The sequence below is a fragment of the Haliotis rufescens genome, unplaced genomic scaffold (genome assembly GCF_023055435.1).
Source record: "Haliotis rufescens isolate VD_foot unplaced genomic scaffold, xgHalRufe1.0.p SCAF_5, whole genome shotgun sequence".
Classification (NCBI taxonomy): Eukaryota; Metazoa; Mollusca; class Gastropoda; order Lepetellida; family Haliotidae; genus Haliotis; species Haliotis rufescens.
The window spans coordinates 39,985,780-39,994,640 of record NW_025964223.1 but is presented as its reverse complement, the minus strand read 5'-3'; the positions used below and the strand labels follow the sequence as shown (position 1 = coordinate 39,994,640).

General features: G+C 39.5%; 1 protein-coding gene across 1 annotated transcript; it reads left to right on the top strand.

Moving 5' to 3' along the window:
* Positions 1–5,270: 5,270 nt before the first annotated feature.
* LOC124112400 (beta-porphyranase A-like) lies at positions 5,271–8,495 on the top strand. The gene is made up of 3 exons (XM_046472494.2): positions 5,271–5,617; positions 6,165–6,303; positions 6,916–8,495. Exons 1-3 carry the CDS (start codon positions 5,345–5,347, stop codon positions 8,406–8,408), a joined length of 1,905 nt encoding a protein of 634 aa, XP_046328450.2. The 5' UTR covers positions 5,271–5,344; the 3' UTR covers positions 8,409–8,495.
* Positions 8,496–8,861: the final 366 nt, after the last annotated feature.

The window sequence follows — 8,861 nt, the reverse complement described above, 5'->3', positions numbered from 1 at the left end:
AGCTGCATTAACGCTCTCGTCTATCGCATTCCTTTCCCCCACACTGTCAACACCTTCGATGTAGTCGGAGTTACTACCAATGCGTGCATTAAAGTCACCAGCGATGACAACTATTCCAAGATTTTGATATTCTTAAACATGTTGAAGTAAAATATCAACAAATTCTTCTGCATCATGTGACCTTGTAGAAGCGGCTGGAAGTAGATACACTACACACAAACATAGACTCTCGACTGTAGCATTAGAAGACAAACGGAGCCATAACACATCCTCCTGGTCACTGTCCAGTGCTTCAACTTTATATCTAGATAAAAATTATGTCTTTATAAGAACCCCAACACCGCCAGATCCACGTTTAGCCTTTGTATTCAGGTTTGTTCTATTATTACCGAACCATACATACCCATCCAGACTAATGTCCTCTTGATCCCGTAGAAATGTTTCACAGAGACATAGTATATCATAGTCAAAGTACCCAACTGCATTTTCCCTAAAATGTCTATTTTTTACATTCATTAGAGACCATCCACCGACGTTCCACAGACCAAGCCTGACCCCCTAGGCCCCGGGACTTGTGGTATTTTTCTTCCTAGAAATAAATCCACTTCTGTTCACAGTATATACATTTTTCTTCCCAATTTCCTTTAGTAATGTTCTCATATTGTTGCTATGCATTCTCTCCTCCAACGTTGTACAATTTTCAATGAAAGTGTTACTATACTTACGGGAGCTCTTCAGAGATGATTGAGCCTTCATAAGTTTTGTTTTCTGGTCCAAAATGTCAATAGTTGCTAACACTACACCAGGGTATTTACCATAGGATTTCTTCCTCCCAACATTAGAGACATTCACGTCTTGTAGGTGTAACCCGTCCCTGATAAGAGCCGTTACTTTGTTAACTGTAACTTGTGGGTCCGTTACTTCGTCTGTGTGAACCTGCAGATTCTTGATAACAACAGATCTCTCGATGATCCTGTCTTGAGGTTTGGATTTAGCAGCTTCTGAGAAAGTCTTTTCAACTTGTTGTATTTTCTTTTCGAAGTTATCTAATATTGAGTCTATATCATTTCTCGCCCTGTTTATTTCTAACTTTATCTTCTCGTCAATTATTGTTGCTATTTTCTCAGTGAGCCTTGTTTCTAGATTATTCTCAAAGCTTGACATTCTGTCGTTGAGATCAGTTCTCATTTGTGACATTTAACCAGAAAGGTAAGCATGCCTTTAACTTCAGTGTCATTGGCTGGATTTGAAACTTCCCTGAGCCCGCCATGTTGGCTTGGGCCGACTGTGTCCTGCTCGCTCGCATTTCCCGAACTTTTCATTTTCTTCGATTCGTCTTGCCTAGTACAACTGTCGTTGCTTTCTTCGTCTCTTGCTCTTTTTCGTTCTAATCTGTCACATGTGGACTGGCTTATGAGTGTAGCAGCCATGACCGTCTCAACAAATTCACTGTCACTGTCTCTCAACACGTCACACATAGTCGAGGTTGCAAGTATAAAATATCTCGTGTAAAAGTTTCTTTCTTGACGTAAAATCGAAGACGGAGCACAAGAATAATATCCGAGCTGATTTAAAACATGGAAAAGGCGATTAAGACTTACGAAATGACAGGTTTTTCACTTTTGAGTCAGAGCATTCAAATCCGTGACCTGCCTGTCTCGCGCATGCGCCTTGCAAACACAGTTATGTGCTCACCGATTAGATAACCCTTACCGACAGGGTGGGGATGATGGTTCAAAGCGAAACAGACAACCCTGTCTGTTGTCTAATAAATGCTGGGCGGCGCCTTCGATCTTGCCTCTAACCATGCATGAAGTAAACGATGATCAGGACGACCTGGAAATAAACAAGATTCTTTCTTGTTGCATATCAAGGTACCAATTCATCGGTCACGGAGTTTTCTTATGTATATGTGCCCAGTGTATCCACAATTAACTAGCTAGAATGTTTCATATCTAGAAAAATGTATATGCGACAGTGTGGTTTATCAACACATGTATAATGCTTATTGACGTTTGGAGTGCCAGACTGAAATTGAACATTATGATAGCGTCAGCAGGGATAATAGAGGTCATAAGACGTGGCATATGAAGATCATACATAAATATGTTTAAGTTACATAGGCAGCTGGCTAGATTATTTACAACAATACAGTTCAAATATTGTGCTCAATAAAAGGAAACGTTGATTTTTAACACTCTTATTTTTGTACTATTAAACAAACTGTGGACTTTGAAGACATTTTCGCTTATTGTAATAACATCAAGCTAAAAATCATATCTTTCTCTGAAATCCACGGGCACAGTTGCTGTCAAACATAAGAAAGTAATCAGGGCGGCCAGCTTTGACTTGTCATGTGCCTTAAAGTGAGTTTAAACATGTCAAAAGCGATTGACCCTACGATATAGGGTCATTTACTCCAACGTTCTAACTGTCAATCGTCTTAACAGGACCATAACGTTTGTTATATATCGACGACCTGTCTCTGTGTTTTTAAGTTGTTAATCGGTAACTGCGGTCCAAATTCATCAACTTAGTCATCTATTGTTGCAAACTTGACTGATTTGTTTACAAAATAAAAATTCTAATTAATCATGCACTACTGAGGTAGTCAAGCACCTGTATAAGAAATATGAAAGCAGCCATGTTACATGTTGTCCCAAAAGCTGGCAATTATTTCGCCGCAATAAAACTGAAAAAATGCTAATGTGACGTGACATATAAACTTACCCACACACAATACATTTTTCCAGAGAGTGTAGCACAATTTTATCAAAGTTTTATTTACAATTTGAAAAACTATAATAATATGAATATTAAAATTCATCATCACTTTTCAAGTTTACTAAAATGTCACCAGTTGGAAGATGTCACAGATAAACAAGGATTCTAACGAAGTTTGATCGTCACAGGTTTATCCCCAGTTTGCCAGCACAATGCAGAGGATTAACAGTTACTGTGAGTGAGCATGGTTTTACGCCGCTTTTATCAGTTACTGTGTTTGTACAAGCACAGAAGTCATGCCAAAACGCTCACAGTAGTTAGTGAGTAAACTCAACTGAGGATTATACAAGTATCCATCACAACCTTTGAAAGCTAACATGTGAATAAACTCAGTTCACCGAAATTTAAATAATTAAGGCACTTGCAGTGACCAATTAACAAGTAATCAGTGAGATAGTATAGAAATACTTGGAAAGCTCAACAACTTCATTGTAAATAGACAAATGCACCTGTGAATGGTCAAGGTTTTAAATACCGAGTGAAACAAAGACGAGGTGCCAGCCTACACTGGAAATGCTGTATGCTGCATTTAAGGCCTCCATCAACACCTCCAGTGATCTTTTCGCGATTCCGAGCCTTGCGCATAACCATTGTCATGACCTGGTTGAGTGACTTCCTTCAATCAATGTGAAAGGATTACCCACAGAGAAAGAAAGGATTAAAATCCTAAAGATATCCTATCCAAATGGTATAAGTACTCACAACTAATTTCCTCTAATAGTAAACTGTCACGTTTGGTATCCAAAACAATACTCACCATGGTCATTGGGCAAATGTAAAAATCACAAACCCTAACGAGATTCTGTCCACATGGTCACACCCGGTGATTGTAAAGATCTTAAATTCTATCAACAGTGAGACAAAATGGCTGTTCATATTCATTTCCAATATCCTCTTAGAATTAGTGATAAATGTTAAGTCCCACACAAAACTTTCTCTTAATAATTCTACAAAATACCAAACAGAAAGTGGGGTGTGGGAAAATGGGATATATTCCTACGTGAAATGATAAGACATAAGCAGTGATGACTGTTCTATCACAATTGTACTATCTAAAGCATAAATTTGGCGAACGAAAAACGTTATATTTGCAGTCACCCTAAATGACTCACGTGAGCAAAACTTAAGACGAATATGTTCGCAATCCACAAACGATCGCTTAATTAATGGCGGGCATTTACCAACCCGCGACAATCGTGTCAACTCGGGGATTCCCATTAGCAATAAACTCGCTTCTAAACTCACTACTGTTCTACTGTCGGGTAGCCACAATTGGCTAGACTGGACCCTCGTGGAATGGTTCATGCCATAAAAGTCCAGCAACCGAACACTAATTAAGACTGGCCGACCTCGTGTTCATGGTCTGGTGAACACAGGTCAATGGCCGCTCATTAACTCAAGATTCACATCTCACTGTTTTGATTTATCTTACTATCCATTTGATATATTTTCCAACTTCAACTGAAACCCGGTCCCGTGTTACACGCGTGGCACACGCGTGTGCAACGAGTGACTCAGGCGTGCTCAACGGGTTGCACACGCGCTGCACACCCGTTGCACACGCGTGTTCAACGGGTGCTCAACTTTGTTCGCAACGCGTGTTAGGGGAATGAACTTTTAGGCAGTACTATGTATTACTAATCCATCCCTTTTTCAAAGTGTTATACACCTGTCATTATGATGTGGGGATTATGGTCATATACATGTACATCTTCCGGTCGTTGTGATACATGAATTTTGACCTTCACTCGACCCTATTTCACATTTACAGCAAATACAAAAGTTTGGGTCACCAAAGTAAAAATGATGTAAATGGGCAAAACAAGTCGATGGCTAAAATAATGTTAACAGCATATCCTATCACACACTAGGCATTTTTCATCATATTTTCCGCATACACTGGGGAACAATAGCAACGAGATAGTTTTGCATTACGTTGCCATGGTAACAAAACTTTGTGCAACATCAGTAACAATTTTCGGTTAAATATTCCATCCAACGTTCACCATACTAACCTTGTTGTAAAGTAGAAAATAGAATAGCAACGTCAAGCTGGCCAAAACAGTCCATGCACGGCGACCAGCACATTGAACTATTTGACCCATGTTCACATACCCCTTGGTTAGGGCCTAAATATGCATGCATATGTCTTCGGCCGTCGAGGCAAGAGTAAGGGACCTAATATAATACAGTCTAACAAAGAGAAAATGTTCTCTGTGACAGACGCAACACATCTCAGAAACACATTAAAGGTTCAAAATCGTCATCGTTGGTATTTTCAAATAATAGTTGGACTTGATATAAAAAAATGAGTATCCTCTTCTTAGGAATTGGCATTTCAGTGAAACTGTGAACATACTTACAACTCCTCGTACGACAGACGTTGTAGAGGGACAAAGTAACTTCCAAATCTTGGCTACCCTATCACCACACCTACATGACAGCGCAATTCCTTATCATGTATACACATTTATAGAACGGCAGTGTCACGGCAACAGGTGATTTCCATGCATTCTAACTATAAAAGATCTCGCTCCCCAGTACATCATTTCAATTCTGCATGAAGACAATGATACATTACATTCCAGTGACAATGACATGGAGACTTGTCTATTTCACTTTGAGTCTGATATTAGGCGGTGTGTACAGTGACACGACGGTGACGATCCACCCTCAGTGGCTGGCACAGGGCGGTAGAGTTCGCTATGAGAGTGACAGGTGGAACAAGCATAACGGCCTGGAAAAGGAGTCCCTTATCGCAAACTGTCGGAGCATTCGGACTGACAGTGGGCGCTGGATACACCCAGATGATAGTGATCGTCTCTTCCAAGATGTGAGATTTTCTTTCTAATGCGATTCTTTGTTTTTTCCTTGTACTTAATATATATGACAGTGGTTTATGCCTTTTTCTATTAGGATTAACAATTATTACTTGAAGAGCCTATACGTGGGGATTCTGGGTCAGCATTAGTCCGTAACAACCTAAGGGGATCGTAAGCTTAGAAGCGACTTAATGGATCGGTTGATCAGGCTCGCTGTCTTGGTGGATGGCGTGTCAATGTACACCTCTGGCGTGGATCGTTGCTCATAGTATCAATAACTACATTGTCTAGTCTGGACTCGATCATTTAAATGCCGGCGTCATATATAGCTGAAGTACTGTTGAGTGCTGTGTTGAACAACTATAACCTCTAAAATATTGTTTGGAGAAAAAATACCGAAGTTGTTATCCATAACGTTTCTTCATGTCTTTGATGATGATGGGACAAGACGTAACCTTGGAGCTTTGTTACAAACAATTAAGAAGTTGTTATCCATAACGTTTGCGTTGACATAAATAGATCATAACAAACCGTTATTTTCATTTATCAATTATACAGTGGCCAGAAGACACAAACCGTAGCGGCTACCCTGACTCCAACTACTTGAAGAATGTCACCAAACAGCAGGAACTCTTCTCCAACTACCTTGCTAACATTAACAGTGGTTATAAGAATGAAATGATCTTGATGGCGAGAGGTAAGACAATTCTGAAAGAAACACTGTCATTTAATAGCTTAATAAGTATATTTCAAACGGAAGATCTTAGGTGTATTCAGATTTGTATTTCTGTCGCAAACATTTTACCACAAGAAGAGTTTGAGCATAATATAGGCTACTCATTCAGAAACCTTCAGTCGCGTTCAATGGGCAGGTGAGCGCGTCCTTCCCCATCATACAACTCGAGTGAATTGAAAGACCAACACTCCATAATCATTAATGCATTTGTTTGTAAAAAAAATATTATGGGAGATTTGCAGAGGCATTTAATGTATATATTTCAAGTTTTGATCAGATATGTCATTTTATTTTAAACTAATCTTGACGCATTGTGAGAAACAGTTTTGCATATCATGAAAAACAAACAAATGCCATTGTCAAAGGTGGAGAAGTATATTTGGAGGCAAATGCCTAAAAGCAATTTAGTGTTCATCTATTTCACCATACATGATAATCAGATTGGTCACTTATTATGTTTCTTAAAAAGACAACACATCAAACACAAATGAACATATTCTTATCGAAAGCACATAGATGTTTTTAATTTCATTTGTATGTCAGTTTCATGTTCCATCATATTGTTGCTTTAAGCTCATAACTGGCCAAGTTGGATAAACCAGTCAGAACATGAGGGGCAATTCCCCAACAACATCGATGCCGCTGCAGAGTTCATAGTGTTGATGATGCAAGGAGTATATGACTATACTAAAGGAGAGATCCCACCCTACTTCGAGCCCATAAATGAACCAGACGCTAAGACTGACATCTGGAATTTTACGACTGTTGCCATCTTCCACAAATTAGTTGCGGAGAAACTCCATGCCAGATTTAACATCAAAGTGTCTGGGCCTACACTTGACGGCGAAACAGGGTCAGCAGATAGAAACGACTTTTCATACTGGAAACAAGTGGCATATTTCATGGACGTCACATTAGACTATTTAGATGCATTTTCTTTTCATTCGTACAATTCACTCATCGTGGCAGGCAAATCTCACAATCTCACTGGAATGAATGAAGCACGTCTGGTAGCATTTGTCGACCTGGTTGAAAGTTATGCTTCTCAGAAGAAAGGGAAGATTGTCCCCCTTGTTATCAGTGAATATGGCCGCGATATTGTGTTAGGAATTGACAAATTTGCTCCATCAGGTATAGTAGACTTCTCAACAATATACCATTCCAATGCCCACAGATTTACCCAACTCAGTCTAAGGGAATACATTGACAGAACAGTGGTGTTTCTGTTAGACAATGAAAAATATCCAGGACATGATAGTCTCAACTGGTCACTTTTTACTCTTCAAGGAAACGCTACACGTATTGTCGACGTCTTTGATTTTTGGTACAAATTCTCGTCAGACTATTCTTTTATCAGAACATACAGCCAATATGATGGACAGGAACGAACCGTGTCTCCCTTAGCAATGTCCAGTTCCCTGCATAACGAAACCGTCATTCTCTTACATAGCTATTCTCAGAAGTTGCAAACAGTCAAGCTTGACTTTAAGGACGAATGGATGAAACCAGCCAAGGGAGAAGCTACTTGCATCACCATCAAGGACGAATGGTATCCGATCATGACCTTCAACGAGCCCTTTAACATCCAGAAGTCACAAGGAATGTTTGAACTTCCCCCTGAGGCAACATGTCACTTGACATTCACGACCCCCTCAGACCAATTACCTACTGTCACTCTCAACGAAACCACATACTACGGCGCTGATATTCTTATACCAATCAAAGACAAAATCGCTTTGACTGACATAAATCTACCAAATGACCAATACCACAGTGCAAGATTGAGAGTTTCAACCAGTTGGCCGATCAATGAAACAAACAATGTATCGTATGTTACCTTTAACCTCAACCCCCTTGACTCGTTCTATAAGCTGTATGATTCCGACAAGTTTAACAGCACCACCTATTGGGAAGTTTGGGAGTTTGCTGTCCCTACATCCCTCTTTGTCGCGGGGGCTAACCTGGTACAGTTCCACTTCTCTAACAGCATGACAGCAGGATATGTTTCTTCAGTTGCGCTTGTCACAGCCAAGCTTGTCCCATCTAAAAATGCATCAGAAGGATAATTTTGACAATTATAACTGACATAATTAAACAAGTTCAAAATATGTTGAAATTATGTTGTCAGCGTTTGAATATATGATTTGGCGTCACTGAGTCTCATGTCATTATTACTATATATCAAAAATGTCATTCGACCATGGTAAGAAATCTTTGCAGAATTGCGAGTGTGACCCTGATCTTAAACATTATATGGTGCTGATATTTACCTGTTTTAACTTCTGGTTAGGTTTTTGACTGTTAGTACTTCCTATATATATACATCGATTACTTGGCTTCGCCAATTGAAGTCCCCGTTATCTATTCGACATTGATCAACAAAGTGGAAATAACAATGACATGGTTCTACGAACCGCAAATATCTGCTTGGGTGCTCTGTATTGTTTTTGTTTTTGTTTTATGCTGCTCCAATTCTAAACGGTAACCTCATGGACTGAATGTAATACAGTACACATCAA

Excerpts from the sequence above, each read along its gene's own strand:
- LOC124112400 (XM_046472494.2), top strand. The coding sequence starts at position 5,345 with ATGAAGACAATGATACATTACATTCCAGTGACAATGACATGGAGACTT. Across the intron at positions 5,618-6,164 it reads GTGATCGTCTCTTCCAAGAT|TGGCCAGAAGACACAAACCG; the intron begins GTGAGATTTTCT and ends TCAATTATACAG. Across the intron at positions 6,304-6,915 it reads AATGATCTTGATGGCGAGAG|CTCATAACTGGCCAAGTTGG; the intron begins GTAAGACAATTC and ends TGTTGCTTTAAG.